Below are 17,012 nucleotides of genomic sequence, written 5' to 3' on the forward strand. Positions count from 1 at the left end.
GAACATCCCACAAGAGCTGCAGTTTTGGAGATGCTCTGACCCAGACGTCTAGACGTCACAACTTGTCAAACTCGCTCAAATCCTTACGCCCATTTTTCCTGCTTCTAACATCACCTTTGAGGACAAAATGTTCACTTGCTGCCTAATAAATAAATCCACACACTAACAGGTGCCATGATGAAGAGATCATGAGTTTACAAAATAACCACGACAAATCTTTGTTCTTATAAAGAAACTCCAAGAGCTACCTTTGACTGCCATATTCATCTATATCAGTATCTCAAAAGTTCTTCAGTTGTCCAATTGGAACAAAATATGAGATTCTGTTCATTACCCTAGGGTTCCTTATAAGAAAGAACCCTTATTCATCCAATGAAATCTTGAAGAACTCTTAAAAAAGTACCAACAGTTCGAAATTGCTGAGGCATTTTAGGAAAAATAAACTATTTTACCAATATTTTGCCATTTGAACAGGAACTCATAGGAAGCAGGCAGCTGGGGTCAGCAGTCTCTAACCACTCTTACCCTGGACACAGACTTTTTGAGTTAGTCCCCCCTGGCAGGAGACTGGGATTCATCAAGTCAAGTCAAGTTTATTTCTATAGCGCTTTTCACAACAGACATTGTCTCAAAGCAGCTTTACAGAAATCAACAGTGAAGGTGAATGGTGTGTGTTTATCCCTGATGAGCAGCCATGGCGACTGTGGCAAGGAAAAACTCCCTTAGATGTTATGAGGAAGAAACCTTGAAAGGAACCAGACTCAAAAGGGGAACCCATCCTCATTTGGGTGACATCAAGAGTTTGATCATAAATCTTTCAACAATACAGAACACTGGAGAGTGAGAACTAACATGAGTACTGGAGTATAAGATTATAAGTAAATGTTCTTTCTACAGTCTTTGGTATAAAAGTAGGAGCTACTGAGCTCAAAATTTGTGATCATCACAGATCCAGCATCAGCTTCTTCATGCCAGAGCCTTTAAACACTCCAGGAGGTCCAATGTCAAACTCCACACATGCAGTGGGATCCAATTGGCACTGGTACGTCTCTAGATGGTTCAGGATGTTTGCGAGTTTGGCATCTACTTCTTTAAAGTCCATAATTTTCATGAGGTGAGACGTGACTGGAGCTGGCCAAACCTCAGGAAGCCTCGGGATGGGGAGAGGAAGAGAAGTAGTGGAGAGGAATTAGCGTAGCTGCTGTTCATGATATTAACAGCACAAGTTGATAATGTGCATGTGATCAGATGTTCTGGAGCACAAGGTTATGATGTGATGGTCCAAAACCTCATGGCACAAAATAACCCAGCTCCTTTCCATCCGCAAATGACCTCATCAATAATACCCGGGACCTACCATCATCTCTGAGAAGCCTCAAAAAACACTGACATTACAGTGATGAAATCCCGACACTGTTCATTTAATATGGTTTACATTAACGCAATCAACAAGCAGTGGTGTACATTTTTTGACGCAACATTGACTCTCTACTCAACTACACTTATGATTTCAATATATGTACTTTTTACTCCACTCTATTTTAATTGACAATGAGCGATACAAATACTAATTTTGCACCTCTGTTGAAGATGTCATTAAGGCTCAGCACTTTCCTACGACATTTTTTTTAGCAATGCTGGCCTCATTTTCAGTCCAGAAAGAGCTCGAATAAATTATAAAAACTTTGAGAAACAGCATTTGTTGATATAATATAATAATATAATATTTTTAACACCACCCATGTGATAGAAGAGTGAAAAGGAAAGTTTATGGGACTGTGGTGAGACCTGAGATGATGTATTGTTTAGAGACAGTGGCATTGAGTAAAAGACAGGAGGTGGAGCTGGAGGTAGCAGAGCTAAAGATGTTGAGATGTTTGTTGGGAGTGACGACGATGGACAGGATTAAAAATGAGTTTATTAGAGGGACAGCGCATGTAGGACATTTTGGAGACAAAGTGGGGGAGGTTTGATTGAGATGGTTTGGACATGTGCAGTGGAGGGACATGGGATATATCAGTAGGAGAATGCTGAGGATGGAGCCACCAGGAAGGAGGAAAAGAGGAAGACCAAATAGGAGGTTTATGGATGTGGTGAGGGAGACATGCATGTAGTTGGTTTGAAAGAGGCAGATGTAGAGGACAGGGGGGTATGGAGACGGATTATCCGCTGTGGCGCCCCCTAATGGGAGAAGCCGAAAGAAGCAGGAAGAAGAAGAAGTATTCAGACATTAACTTTTGAACAAATCAGCATATTTGTTTCAGTTTATTTGAAAAGCAAACGTTCTGGGCTACACCTTTGTAATATTTTTAACATCACTCATATTATGTGTTTAAAATTTGTTCGCTCATTATTATTACTGAATCATAACAATAATAGTTGGAAATAAACTATATTGATCTATGTACCAAACAGGCATGTGCACGGACAGCTTAAAGCAAGCAGGAAACCCAAGTCAAGGACCCTTGGATTACTCTCAAAAGACTCTGTAGTAAACATATAGTGCACTATGTAGGGCGTGTAGGCTGATGATGTATACACACTATGTAGTGCACTTGTGCAGGAAAGTAGAGGCTATTTGGATTTCCGCCATTGGGTTGCTGGATAGGGGCCCTACTGAGGTGTTTTACATACACACACATTTAGGAAGGAAATATAGATATATACAATAACAAAGTAAACATTTTGTTTTGTATTTATGTCTCGTTTGTTGTTTGCGTTTAAAAGCTACACATGATATCCATACACTAGCCGGTTAATTTGCAGAAAATGGCAGACGAGGCTCTTTTTCAGTTCCTCCATAATGAACTATTGCAGTATGTGAACAACACAGAAGGAGGAGAAAATGTAAGTATTGTAAAGATTATATATATATACACACACACACACACACACACACACACAAATAATTTGTATATATATAAAATACAAATAATGTGTTCAATGTTATGTTGCAGTCTGATACTACAATCGTTTAAATTGATGTTGTGAAAACAATATTAGAAATGTTTGTCTTTATTTTTCAAATATCACATGTACATAATGATAATAATAATAATAATAATAATAATAATAAGTTTAATTTATATAGCGCCTTTCCCAAGCTCAAGGACGCTTTACAAGGTACAATATTTCAATATATCAAGATGAACATACATAAACATGAACATATTCGTCGGACATTTGCCCAGAATACATAAGTATTCAGACCCTATACAACACTTAATTTTATTTGCCTCCCAAGTCTTTTGATCATTGCTGAGATGTTTCCACAAATTGACTGCATCTACCTGTAAAAAAAAAAAAAAAAAGTTTTATTGATTAGACATGTATAATAATCATTTTGTATGTGTTTAGGAAAATGGACGGTGCGTTTCAAAGCTGGAGAACATGGGATTTCGGGTGGGACAAGGTCTCATTGAAAGGCAAGTGAAGATTGAAGGGACGGAGACGCCCAAACTAGGGTCTGAGGGCTAAAGTCGGCCCCTGGGGGACCTTTGATTTGGCCCTTTATGTCATAGATGAGGGGGCAACAATACTTGATACAATTATGGCAAACGCTATAATGCCAAAGACGCCCTGATTCAGGGCAATTTACAATTTCAAGGTGGCATTAAAAGGTTTAGAGTCTAACGGTGCTACCTGGAGGATGGACAGGATTAGAGGGACAGCGCATGTAGGACGTTTTGGAGACAAGGTGAGGGAGGTGAGATTGAGATGGTTTGGACATGTGCAGAGGAGGGACATGGGGTATATCAGTAGGAGAATGCTGAGGATGGAGCCACCAGGAAGAAGGAAAAGAGGAAGACCAAGGAGGAGGTTTATGGATGTGGTGAGGGAGAACATGCAGGTAGTTGGTGTGAAAGAGGCAGATGGAGAGAACATGGGGGGGTATGGAGATGAATGATCTGCTGTGGCGACCCCCGATGGGAGAAGCCAAAGTTTTTTTTTTTTTTAAACGACTGAAAACTCCGTCTCGGTGTGGACGAAAAGCAAAACAGAGAGAAAAATATGGGTTTTCCAATGAAAAGTATTAATGTGGACAAGGCCTAACATACAAACAACAACAACAACAACAAAAACGCTTCAAACTGCAAACCCTTGAATCCAATTCTATGTGATCACGGAGTTGGTTGACATCTCTACCTTCTCTGTAGGTTCACCAAAGAAACGGCGCGTTTTAAAGACGAGCTCGACGTCATGAAGTTCATTTGCAAAGATTTCTGGACCTGCGTGTTTAAGAAGCAGATTGATAACCTGAGAACAAATCACCAGGTGTGTGCAATCAGTTCGACTTAAATCATCATCATCATCATCATCGTTTCTTCTCACAGTTAACCAGTAGTGAAACTTGTATTGACACAGTAATATCTTATGTACATTCATATTACATCGAATACACGAGGAATTAGTGTTTAATTACACTCATTTTCAACTCTCTCTCTTCTTCTTCCCAGGGTATTTATGTCCTACAGGATAACAAGTTCCGGTTATTGTCCCAACTGTCTGCTGGTAAACAGTATCTGGAACATGCTCCAAAGGTACAGTTTTTTTCTTTTTTTTGTTACACTAAAATGAATGGATTTCACAAACCTTGACTGAAAACACACACCGTCTTATTTTCATGACTAAAAGTTGACGTTTGTTTCGTCCTGTGCAGTATTTGGCGTTTACCTGCGGCCTGGTGAGAGGCGGTCTCTACAACCTCGGTGTGAAGAGCATCGTCACGGCTGAGGTGTCCGTCATGCCTGCTTGTACGAAGAACAGTTTATATAGTTACACAAACACACACACACAGATATTCACACTGGCAAGAGACCGGAGAGCGAGAGAGACAGAAAGAGAGGATGGAGACATAAAGAGGGATAGACTGGAGACTGAGACAGATTGGAGATTGAGAGGGGGAGAGAGGGAGGGGATAATTTGTTTAAAGAGAAGCAGAGAGAGAATGGAGAGAGATTTTGACAGATATGGGGAGAGACACAAAGACAGGATGAATTTTGAGAGAGACAGAAAAAAAGGGATAGGGTGAAGACCAGTACAAGAATGAGACAGAGACAGGTTTCGAAGATTGTGTGTGTGTGTGTGTGTGTGTGTGTGTGTGTGTGTGTGTGTGTGTGTGTGTGTGTGTGTGTGTGTGTGAGAGAGCGAGAGAGAGAAGAAGAAGAAGAAGACGGGAGTGTTGTAGGGAGGGGAGGAAGAGAAAGAGAAAACAGATGGAGTCTAAGGGATAAAGAGAAAGAGGGAGATAAGATGTGGGGAGAGACACAAAAAAAAGGCAGGATGGAGATTGAGATAGTGTTGGAGAGAGAGAGAGACAGGATGGAGAGAAAGTTTTCAGTCAGATGTCAGAGTGCGATAGAGAAATATTAAGATGGAGAGAAACAGGATAGAAGCTGAGACACAAAGAGAAAGAAAGTGGCGGCTGAGACATAAATAAAGGAGAAGACAAGATAGAGAAAGAGGGTGACTTAGAAAAAGACAGAGAAGAAAAGAGACTGGATGGAGCCTGAGAGATAAAAAAAAAAAAAAGAGAGGATTGCGAGAGATGAACGGATGAGAAGGAGAGAAAATGAATATGTGAGATGAAGACAGAGGAACAGGATATAGACACAAGATGGAGAAGGAAATTGCGAGAGAGCGATAGAAAGACAGAGAGGCAGAGCAGAATTATAGATTTTTATTTATATTATATATCTTTTTTGAGAATTTGTGATCTCTGACTGAATATGATTTTTCTTGCAGCTTACTGTCACACACTAACATATGATTTTGTTCTTCTCATTTCAGGTAAATTCCAGGTGATGATCCAGAAGATGTAAAACACGGAGCATGAGAGCAAATTCCTTATAAATAATATATACTTTTCTGTCATTCTTTTTTTTTTATATACATTTAGATTTTATTGTACTGTTTTCATTTGGTTTTCAACTGAATCCTCTTAAATCCCTTGCATGCAATCTCCAGTATGTTGAGGTCACTGTGTTCACTTGTACCATAACCTTGATTTATTATTGGTTTTACACTTTATCTATAAAATCATATTTGCACATGATGTCATTAAAATGTGTCACGTTGGCGTTTTACATTGTGCTTTATTTAAATGTGGGATATAATATCACAGTTGGTTAAATTAGGTTTAATAAATGTTAAGCGGTGCCTCTGCAGGTTGTTTGTTTGGTTATCGTGTAATATTTTAGCTCACTAATGAGTGGTCTCCTGGAACAAAGTCACCAACCTGAACATTCAGACGACAAAACAATGAGCTGTTTTTTTATGGCTCCTTTTTTACAGCCAAACTTAAGGCATTTTCTACTAAAGCTCCATCATGTTATGGAGAGAATGCTGTTAATTGTCCAAAATGGCTTAGAATTTACAGTGTGTCCTCTTTTTGTACAAGGAGTTTATCTTTTAGCTCAGCTTGTTTTGACACCAAGTCAAGTCAAGAAGCTTTTATTGTCATTTCAACCATATATAGCTGATGCAGTACACAGTGAAATAAAACCACGATCCCCCAGAACCCTGATGCTACATACAACAACAATCGCAGAAAACAGAAAACACAGTGGCTAAGGCCTAGTAAGTGTCCTCGCCACATAAAGTGCATGTGTGCAACCTGGTGCAAACAGTGCAAAGACAACACAAGACAAATACACAAAATAGCTCCACCAGTAAACCTGTTGTAAAGAGACAAAGTGAACAAAAATGTAAACAAAATGTGCAAAGAGCAAATAGCAGCAATCCATAAGAGATGTGCAAAAACGGCATGTTAACAGTTTATGGTAATGAAGTGATGTAATGTGAGCAGTACTGAAGACCAAGGTCTCTATAAGTGTCTGCCATCTCAGCGTCCAGACCTATGATGCTAATGTGGCTGGTTGTGGTCCTCTTGGTCTTGAGGTTTATTGTACAATGTTGATCTGTAACCATAGGGGTCCATGTACTCTTCGTCTTGCTCAGTGGTGGACCATAATGAAGTAAATGTAATTTGTTACTTAAGTAGCACATTTTTTTGCTTATCTGTACTTCACTGAAGGGTTTCCATTTACGGAGACTTCACTACATTTTAAAGTCAAATATCGAACTTTTCACTCAACTACAGTTTGCGTTCCTTTTTGTTTATGAGTGGATAAAAACGTTAATTTTTAAGCACCCAGCAAGCCCCCAGTCAGGGTAGCAACACCTTTTAGAAGGTGATTTGTACGTCGCTCTGGATAAGGGCGTCTGCTAAATGCCACAAATGTAAATGTAAGGTGGCAGATCTGTACTGGGAAGTCTGCAGTGTAATGTTGAAAAGTGTGGTTGGGTTGGAAGCATTTGCAAGTTTCTAAACAAGTACTTGTGGTTATTAAGAATAAATAATACCAAGACTTATTTTGATAACAAGTTGGACGTCCCATTACAAATTTAGTCCCCTTTTTTCTAATAATAATCCTCAACTTTTCAGTCAAGGCTTTTCAGTAGATTTTGGAAGATGACTGCCTTTTAACCCCTAGAGGATTATTGAGATTGAGCACTCATTTCAGGAAAGAAGGCTTGATCTAGTTAGTATGGTTGTGGTCAGGGCTCTGTGTAGGGCCTCACATTGTTCACCACCAACCTTGCTGAAGATTTTTTTATCAGTAGTAAATTCTAACCCATATTTATTACTTAAATGGCACAAAAATGAGCTGGAAATAAATATATGACATAAACTATATAATGTGGCTTTTAGTTTCAGTGAAGGGATGTTGTAATTCTTCAGCATAGAAAGACATCGTAGGAAATTGAATGCTTCCAACTTTGTGGCAAAAGTCTGGGGGAAGGATCACAAAGTGTCGCCATTAATTTGATCTATCGATATTTGATGATTATCATAGATGTGCTTTCCATGTGTGTAAACAATCAGAGCAAGTTTTACTTAATATACAATAGTGTTATGATGAGGATCTGAGAACATTTTTACAAAGGATTCGATTTTGAACACATGATTGCATTTATAACGTTTTGGCTTTAATTCTTTCAGAAAAGTATAATGATTTATGTAATTGATTAATATTCCCTCTGGTGTGATATGATTTACTACCATTTAGATTTAGGAGGACCTACAAAAAAAGTAGGCCACAGAAGAAAAAAAAAAGCCTGCAAGTGACTGGTAAATATTATTCTTTATATATAATGTTATTCTTTTAACTTGTTTTGTTGCAGAAATAATTATAGCCAGCTTTTAAATAACTATTCAGGATAAACAACAACAACAAAAAATGCATAAAACGTGCCATAACATAACAACATTATTACCCCAATTGTGTTTTTTAAATACCCCGGAAGTAGGTAATCTTTAGTGGAGGAGCAAGAGGGAGATCACGTGATGCAAAGCGCTCATTTGACGTGACCAATAGGAACACGAGTTCACGCATTACGTCTTCGCCATTGGTTGATTTTTAAACGCGCAACCAACGGCGCTGATATTCAAACTCATTCGGACTGTTGGGTTTCGGACGCGGTCGTTGGCTCCAGTTGGTGCTGATTCGGTTTTGTGTTTTGTTTGCTGACACGATCCAGCAGTGATAGAAGATTATTTCGAGGGTAAGGAAACGATTGAATTGATTTCGGGATGATGGTGTATTTATACGCTTTAGTAATGTAGGTAGTTTGTAACGGCAGTTTGTGTGTGTATGTCCTCCATCTTCTGTTGTAACGCGGGGCTCGTGCACTAATTAGACACGCACGAGCGCGTTAATCCACCTTTTAACTATTGTTCTATAAATGTAGGAAAGACGACTGGTTCATTTTATTGTCATTTTATTTATTTTTTTTATTAAATTTTGTATTAGTTCGATAGCTATTTGAGTTAATTAGCTAACCCATCTGGTTTTGCAGACTCCTCGAGTTTAGAAGATGGACACCCAGCAGCCTGGAGACTCTGCTGATCCGTACTTATTCGACGCCCCGTCTCATGTAATGCACGATTTTAGCCCTGATTCTGAAGATAATGCAGATCAGTGGTTTGGTAAGTTAAATATATTATTTTTAGAAGATTAATGTCAATTTTATGCATCATGTCTCTCTTTTTGCCATCGAAAGTAACCTGGTCATTTTTCACAGCCTCCACAAATCTATTTATCTCTCTAAAATGCATTTAAAAAGGTTTAATTTTACTACATTTGGACACCCAGATGCCTTTTTTTTTATTTTTATTTTTTTTATCCAGAGCAACAGTTAAGGGCCTTACTTAAGGGCCCAGCAGTGGTAGCTTTAATAGTGGTGGAATTTGAACAGATGTCCAACATCTTCAAATGAAGTGTGTGTGTCTTCTTAAGGGAAGATTTCTCATATAATTAAAAAGCTGAAGTGAACATATAAATGGTTTGACATGCAGGATGCTTGAAAAAGAATGACTAAGTGGATTGTTTAATTGTTATAAAACCTATGATTTTTTTGTATGCAGTGTTTTTATGCCTGTAGAAGACACAAAGCTTATGTTGGGTTATGTAGTGCTTTCTAAAACACAAATGGCTCTACTGTAAATGTTGTGTATCAGCTTTTCTCCTTTTGTCCTCTTTTAGAAATAATGGCTGCCCCGATAAATGGGGAAATGGAGCAACTCATAACCCCCTTGAGGGGGCCAAAACCTTTTGATGGAATGCACAGTGAAGATCTGCCTAAAGCCATTGTCTCACCCATGGTCCATGTGGCTGTGACCAAGTCAGCAGGTAAAACTTGTATAGTGTGGATTCGATTCTATTTAAATGGAAATTGTACAAGAGTTTATCAAGTTTTTGAATGTTCACATTTAAACATGTGTAAATAAACACCGGGTGTTCTCTTTCCCTGACCCCCGCCAGATGATGTCCCTGAAAGGACTGCTCCAGAACCTACATCTAACATTGTGACGTCATGGGGAGACGGACGACCAGCTGGAGCTCCTAGTCAGGCTCAGAAGAAGAGTGTTCCAGCTCAGCCACGCAGGTACAAAGCATTTATTTTTATTATTTTTTTTAAACCAAGTATTCACTCAAGGTAATTGACACTTTCATGCTGGTGCGCACACACATGACGTAACTCAAATCAGGTGGTATTGAGGCCACGTGTTCTGAAGTATTCTGTTGATTTAACCGCCGTTCTAAAAATCTGCTTGCGTAGTCCAGTAGACTGACTGTCAGACTTAATTTCTGTTTATAATCCCCCCCCATTTCAGAGTATCGAAGCGTCCTGTGGTCAAAGACCGACCTCAAGCTCCTTCGACGCCTCCTGTGATGAAAAAGAGAAGGTAAGACCATCTCAGGAATAGAACGTTAGTGTGGCTTTATTTCAGTGTTCAGCTAGAGATGCTGTTGTTTACAGAGTTATTCCAAATCCAAGAAGAACCGTTCTCCGTCCACCGAGAAGGTAAAACTGAGTGCGTTGTAGGTGTGGTGCACAGGGTTAATGGTGACTGCAAAATGGGTTGTGATAAACGATGGTAGGCTTTTATAAATGCGTCACACGTTTTTGTGCATATATAAATACTTTTATGGCCAGCGTTATATTTTTATTTGTACATAATAAGGAAATATTGCTAAATATGTGGGTCTTTTTTCCCTCTGCAGGAGCTCAACGGGTACAAAGCAAGTTCGTCGTAGCACTGCTGCGGCCAGACGCAGCATCAGGCTGAAGAACAAGCCGCAGATGCCTTCAGCTGCTGTTCCTGCAGCTGCCCATGCAGCTACTGCCTCTTCCCACCAGTAAGTGGCAGCAATGTTAAGCTTTAATATTTGTCAAGCGACAGATACGATAGTCATTCACTCGCTTTACTTTCTGACCTGCAGGCAGAAGAGCACCGAGCAGCAGGAGCTGGAGCGCATCGAGGCTCTACAGAAAGAGGTGGCGGAGCAGCGCAAGAGGAATGAAGCCAGCTTCAGAGCTGCGCTGGCAGGAAGTGAGTATGCAACCATTTGCTGGTGTGAATTTATTTATTTTTAGTTAAACCTGACTTCTTCTTAACCGTCTTTCCGTAAAGGTCAGCCTCCTAAGAAACAAGTTCTTTCCTCCACCATTCCCAAAGAATTCAACTTTCGCTCCGATAACAGGCTGAAAAACCACACGGACGGTTCTGAGACTTCATATAAACAGTGTGACTTCACTTCACAACTGCGCAAGCACCCTTCCTCACCAGTGAGTATCTGATCTAAGAGTGGGATTGAACACCTAGGTCGGGTGTGTTAGGCTTAAAAAAAAAAAGTGAAGGTCCCTCTAAGCAGCTTATATGAAAAAAAAAAAAAAATTAAGAGGGCGATTAAAATGAGTGATGTGAAAACTCTAATTAGTAAATGCTATTTGATCTTAGTATTTTTTACTTTCATTGGTCAAAATAGATTCTGCTCCTGAATAATGTGCAGTAATTTAACCAGCAGCCACAAGTCTTAGGCAGACAGGGAGAGAAAATGATTCCTTAAAGCTGTAAACAGGACCGTGGCAACTCTTCAAACTTACAAGTTTATTTCTGATTGTGGTTTTTCAGTTAAAGGCTCATAAGGGCAGCACAGTCCCCAAGCCCTTCAATCTCTCCATCGGCAACAAGAGGAAGCTGGAGGAAACCAGTTCCTACGTGTCTATGGCTGAGCAGATCGAACTGTTTCAGAAGCGCACCCCAACCCGTTATCATCTGCGCAGCCGGCAGAGTCAGGAAAGGGGTGAGTCAAAACTATGGTTCTTTGTGCTGGTTAATGTATAATGTCTAACAAGCACTCGTCGTGTACAGGTTAGATTCTTTCTCCGGTATGTTCCCCACACTTTTATGCCACAGTAAAGAAGGGAAGATTTTATTTGCTTTGTCCTCAGGCCCATCACCAGTGAAGACCGAGAAGCCCAAGGTTACTCACCCTCATACCCCCCAGCTTTTGACCCGCCAGAGGAGCCGCCCTCCCACAGTGAAGAGCGCTGCTGAGCTCGAGGCAGAAGAAGCAGAAAAACTCCAGCAGTATGTATCTTTAAAGCCCATGCTATCAAAATACATCGATTTAATTTACATTTAGGAAACTTGTGTACCACCACACCTACAGAAGGTCCATCCTTGTCCGTTCTCAGGTTTAAGTTCAAAGCTTTAGAGCTCAATCGCAAAATCCTCGAAGGGGCCGTGGCTCCAAAGAAACCTGCTCCTAAAGAAGCAACTCGTCCCGAGGGTTTCCAGCTGGAGGTGGAGAAACGTTTGCAGGACCGACATGCCGCTAAGAAAAAAGAGGAACCGGAAGACCACACCTTCCATTCCAAACCTTTACCAACCCGTATCCTGGAGGAGGTTGTGGTAAGAGGGGAAAATTATTCATACCATATTTTTCTGTATACAGTTATAACGCTTTGGGCTGATAGCTTGTCTACAGGAAGTAGATTTTCTAGGTGGCCATTTGGCAATTGTTTTGTTTGTCTTTCAGTCTATTATATTCAAAAGGACTCTTTCTAAAAATGTATTTTACCATAGGGTGTTCCAGAGAAGAAAGTCCTGAAACCTACTGTCCCCGAATCTCCTGCTTTTGCACTGAGGAACCGAGTGCGTGTGGAACGCAAGACCGAAGAGGTACAACCCAGTTTTGGATTAACACAAGAATTTATAAGAACTGTTTCCTTTAATGTGTATGGACATGCATTCACAGGTGAAGGCACCAGTGCCTCTGAAGGCACTTCCTGTACCCCACTTCGTACCCTTCCACCTCAAACCTGCAGCAAAGAACCACGTAGAAACGTGTCCTTTCTCTTTCGAGCAGCGTGAGCAAGAACGCAGGGCTCAGAAGGAAAAAAAACTGGAAGAGTTGAGAAATGAAGAGGTAACATTTCCTTAACTGTGTATTGAGCTGTGGCCCTCTGCAGTGGACTCCTTTACCACTTCAAGAAAATAGAGATTACATGCCATGTATTTGAATAAACTTTTTTTTTTTTTTTTTCAGGCGCCTAAGTTTAAAGCTAGACTTCTGCCCCACTTCGATGAAGTGAACCTTCCAGAAAAGAAAGTAATTGAACCTACCAAACCTGCTCCGTTTAATCTGTTGGTGGATGAGCGCGGATCTGTGAAGAGCGGACGTTGGGAGCAAATGGTACTTTTTTCCTCGGTCCTTCGCATTCTGCCTTTCGTAGTTTCCGAACAGACATTCCCTAGAAGTGCTAAATCCAGTGCATGAAGGAGATGCCTGCTGAATTCAGGTGTTGGTAGAGGTCAACCGATTTTACCAATAGCTAGGTTGGATTATTCTCGCTGATAACCGATTAATCAACCAAAATGTATATATAACGCTCAATGGTAAATAGTACTGAATCATGATGGTGTGATAAATGAAATAAATCAGTCACACATTCACACGACATGTAGTGAAATGCTTTTCATGACTGCAGCATGTAATGTATTTTTTTATTACTTTATAAAGCATAACTATAAAATATGGGTCGTTATAAAATGTATACATAAATTGGACAGATGTTTGAATGACCGATATTGACAGTAGTCTAGTGTCCCAGAGTGATTGTCACTAAAGTGTTCATGTGCTGGTATTAAAGCACCAGTCCAGTGTTGGTGACAATTTTGCAAAAGGAAAGGTAGCGTAACACTTTAAATAGTTGCATTAAAAACTGAATAATAAAAGACTTGGGAAGCCCAAATTTGCAAAGCTGGTGTGCATGGTGTCCAGTGAGGCTGTTTCTCTTGGTATCATAAAGCATGTCCACAGAGTATGTGGTAATTGTGATTTGCCTCTAGAGGCCGCTCTCGTACTTTATAATGACTGCATACCTTTTTGGCCGCAACCTGGAAAAACTACCTGCATGGTTACCACATTTAATTTTTCTGGATTTTTCGGTAAAACCGCTGAATCTGTCAATCTCCACTAAAAGGTTTCCTTTTTTTTTTTGTCTTTTCTAGATGAAGGAGGAGTTGAAGCAGCAAGCAGATGCAGCCTGTTTCAAGGCAAAGCCGAACACAGTCGTTCACAAGAAACCTTTCATGCCCAAGAAAGAATCTCGTTCCATCTTGGGTATGTTGCATATGGAAATTGTATAGCAAAATGGTTCACAGCTGCCCGTTTTGATACTCGACACCTCGCTGCTGGTTCTGCTTCACTGTGGTTTTGTCTGTGCGGTCCATGCCGAGCTTGCTGCCCTAACTGTCCCCCTCTTCCAATTTCCCCCGACTATTCTCTATTTTTTCTTCTCTCTACTTTGCCAATCCGTTTGGTCATCTCTTATTTATTCTTAAGCCGATACTACCCATTCTGTAGTTGCCGAGGGTTTCCAGCTTTCGACGGAGCGGCGGGCCAAAGAGCGGCTGGAGTTTGAGAGGAATCTAAAGGAAGAGGCGGCTCTCAGGGCGCAGATGGCGGAGCAACAAGCCAGAGAGCAAGAGGAGCGCGAGAAGGACGAAATCGCCAGATTACGGAAAGAGCAGGTATGTCCCCATTTCCTGTAGTTTCCACTGTCCAGCAGAACGAACGTGATTCCATTTCTGTGTAACTAAGCTTGAATTCAAATTGAGTGCACTTGCCAACCATTATATTTTGTCTTACTTCGAAAGGTGCATAAAGCCCAGCCAATCCGACATTACAAGCCAGTTGAGCTGAAGCACAGCGAGGTGGCTCTCACTACGCCCCAGTCTCCAAACTTCTCCGACCGTTTTCGTCTATAAATTCGCAAAAGAACTGTACATAATTTTCTCTTTTTTATAAATTTTTTTTTATTTTTGCTTTTCTTTAACAGCTTTTTAAAGTTGTGGCCTTTTTTTTTAATCTGTTCCCTGCCCCATGGCAGTCGATTGTTCTACACTCAGACTTGGATGCTTGTTTACGACTGTGATCTATTAAATTGTGAACTATTGTACCATATTTTCTCTCAATACTCTGTTCGTGTAACCTGAACTCTTTGTCTTAGCATTTCCTCCTCTCTTTTTTTGTAATGTATTAAAGGTGTGCTAGAACATTTGTGTGGTCTTTATTTGAATCATTTTCTCTTCCCACATTCTTTTTGGAGAATGGTGTCGAATATAGTCTTATTTTAAAATAATTGTTTACAAATGACCGATTATTCATATTTGACGATTTAATCGCTATGCTTAGTTGATTGTGGCTGAAAAGGTCGACTTTGATTACGAGAGCGGCCTCTAGTGGGGAAGCATTGACTATACCTGCTGTTTGTACTACACGAAAAGCACTATTAGATTTATTTATTATAATTAGAATATTTATTTCTTTTAGCTCGTTTTCCTGACCCAGTCCTTCAATTGACTAATCGGTTATGGGCAAATGATACAAATTGGATAGCGGTAAAATCCACAATCGGTTGACTAAAAATTGCACTCTTAGTCTTTATACTCAAGGCATAATCCAGTTGAATGTATTGGAGTCTGTTCTGTCCTAAAGGACTGGTCTTCAGTTTGAAAACATCTGATAGTAAATTCAATTGAGTGAGTAATCTTTTATGAAAAAATCAGGAAAACTGCCTGAAAGGATTGTGAGAAACTTTATCCAGACTCGCACCAGCTAGTGCAATTTATTTTTTTATATATATATCGGTATATATATTTTTTTTCAGTAGTTTTTTTTATACAATCAAAATTGCAGTTTTGTCACCAGGAGATTTGATTAGACAGTTGATGAGACAGTTTAATCATGTCTCATGTTTAGCAAAAAAATCAGTAATTGTTCACTTAGACTTTGTAGTGTTAATGAAAATGTGTGCCTAGATTAAACAATAGTTCAGACTAAATCAAATCTGGGTTAAGTTTACAAGGTGATTCTAGTGCCTATTTATTTTTTTTGATAACCCAGAGGTTTGTGTATATTAAATCAAAATTTGTCACCTACACATGCATACAGAGTACGACATGCAGTGAAATGCTTTATCATCTTTCTACATTGTGTGTGGGGACCTGAGGTGAAAAGTGTAATAAAATATTCTACTCAAAAGTACTGTCACTTCAAAGAAATTTCAATTACGTATAAGTAAAGTTTCCGGTCTAAAAGGCTACTCAAGTAAAAGTAAAAATATATATTTTTTTGGTTTCTCCCATTAGGGGGCGCCACAGCGGATCATCCGTCTCCATACCCCCCTGTCCTCAACATCTGCCTCTTTCAAACCAACTACCTGCATGTCTTCCCTCACCACATCCATAACCTCCTCCTTGACCTTCCTCTTTTCCTCCTTCCTGGTGGCTTCATCCTCAGCATTCTCCTACTGATATACCCCATGTCCCTCCTCTACACATGTCCACCTCCCTCACCTCATCCTACATGTGCTGTCCTGCTAATAAACTAATTTCTAATACTGTCCATCGTCGTCACTCCCACCAAAAATCTCAACATCTTCAGCTCTGCTACCTCCAGCTCCACCTCCTGTCTTTTACTCAATGCCACTGTCTCTAAACCATACAACATCTCAGGTCTCACCACAGTCCAATAAACTTTCCCTTTCACTCTCACAGATACTCTTCTATCACAAATCACTCCTGCTATCACTCTTCTCCACTCACTCCACCCTGCCTGCACTCTTTTCTTCACTTCTCTAACACACTCTCCATTACTTTGCTTATTAAAAATGTATTAAGATTAAAATTTATTAAACACGTTTTAAGGTTGTTCTGATAACTACTGAAATCCAATAACAACAACAAAAAAAAACAGTCCATTACTTAAGTCTAATGTGCGTTATGCACTTTTGCAAATGAAGATTCAGAACTAAGACACTAAGCATGTGCATTGAACAACTTTGGATTTAACTGCATTTCACGTTCAGCTGAGTCTGCATTACTGGTGTCTGTCTTGTCCATCTCCATCTTTCATACTTGTGAATTTAGTGTGTTTGTTCTCCGCCCATCAATCAATCAGTGCACTAGATTTCGGGGTGTGCCCCCTCCCCCCCCACTTAATTAAACATAACGAAGTAAAAGTAAAAATACAGATTTTGAAAACTAGTTCAAAAGTAGAAGTACACAAAATATATTACAGAAACGTTACTAATACGTTGCAATATCATGATTAACAGAGAACTTTAACAGTAACCAGAGCTTTTAACCTTCA

At 39.8% G+C, this 17,012-nt stretch overlaps 2 protein-coding genes across 5 annotated transcripts; both read left to right on the plus strand.

Moving 5' to 3' along the window:
* The first annotated feature begins 1,956 nt into the window (after positions 1–1,956).
* trappc6b (trafficking protein particle complex subunit 6B) lies at positions 1,957–6,165 on the plus strand. The gene is made up of 6 exons (XM_083521040.1): positions 1,957–2,847; positions 3,358–3,425; positions 4,158–4,275; positions 4,458–4,541; positions 4,661–4,754; positions 5,791–6,165. The coding sequence occupies exons 1-6, from the start codon at positions 2,770–2,772 to the stop codon at positions 5,820–5,822; spliced, it is 474 nt and encodes a 157-aa protein (XP_083377166.1). The 5' UTR covers positions 1,957–2,769; the 3' UTR covers positions 5,823–6,165.
* A 2,160-nt stretch (positions 6,166–8,325) lies between these two features.
* tpx2 (TPX2 microtubule nucleation factor) lies at positions 8,326–14,916 on the plus strand. 4 transcript variants are annotated; one of them, XM_083520895.1, is made up of 18 exons: positions 8,326–8,568; positions 8,863–8,992; positions 9,549–9,695; positions 9,828–9,951; positions 10,181–10,252; positions 10,327–10,371; positions 10,572–10,706; positions 10,791–10,900; positions 10,982–11,136; positions 11,483–11,654; positions 11,803–11,941; positions 12,049–12,265; positions 12,440–12,535; positions 12,612–12,782; positions 12,903–13,049; positions 13,868–13,979; positions 14,202–14,389; positions 14,516–14,916. In XM_083520895.1, exons 2-18 carry the CDS (start codon positions 8,881–8,883, stop codon positions 14,624–14,626), a joined length of 2,253 nt encoding a protein of 750 aa, XP_083377021.1. In that variant the 5' UTR covers positions 8,326–8,568; positions 8,863–8,880; the 3' UTR covers positions 14,627–14,916. The 4 variants fall into 4 exon arrangements, with proteins under 4 accessions (XP_083377021.1, XP_083377022.1, XP_083377023.1 ...); XM_083520896.1 differs by having other exon boundaries at positions 14,223–14,389; XM_083520897.1 differs by lacking the exon at positions 10,327–10,371.
* Positions 14,917–17,012: the final 2,096 nt, after the last annotated feature.

This window comes from Silurus aristotelis (genome assembly GCF_946808225.1).
Source record: "Silurus aristotelis genome assembly, chromosome: 19".
NCBI classification, from domain to species: Eukaryota; Metazoa; Chordata; class Actinopteri; order Siluriformes; family Siluridae; genus Silurus; species Silurus aristotelis.

Bases quoted from the DNA above. Each gene is read 5' to 3' on its own strand.
- trappc6b (XM_083521040.1), top strand. From the start codon at position 2,770: ATGGCAGACGAGGCTCTTTTTCAGTTCCTCCATAATGAACTATTGCAG. The intron at 4,276-4,457 runs GTGTGTGCAATC...TCTTCTTCCCAG, and splicing joins ACCTGAGAACAAATCACCAG to GGTATTTATGTCCTACAGGA. The intron at 4,542-4,660 runs GTACAGTTTTTT...CGTCCTGTGCAG, and splicing joins ATCTGGAACATGCTCCAAAG to TATTTGGCGTTTACCTGCGG.
- tpx2 (XM_083520895.1), top strand. From the start codon at position 8,881: ATGGACACCCAGCAGCCTGGAGACTCTGCTGATCCGTACTTATTCGAC. The intron at 10,901-10,981 runs GTGAGTATGCAA...CTTTCCGTAAAG, and splicing joins CAGAGCTGCGCTGGCAGGAA to GTCAGCCTCCTAAGAAACAA. The intron at 12,536-12,611 runs GTACAACCCAGT...ATGCATTCACAG, and splicing joins TGGAACGCAAGACCGAAGAG to GTGAAGGCACCAGTGCCTCT.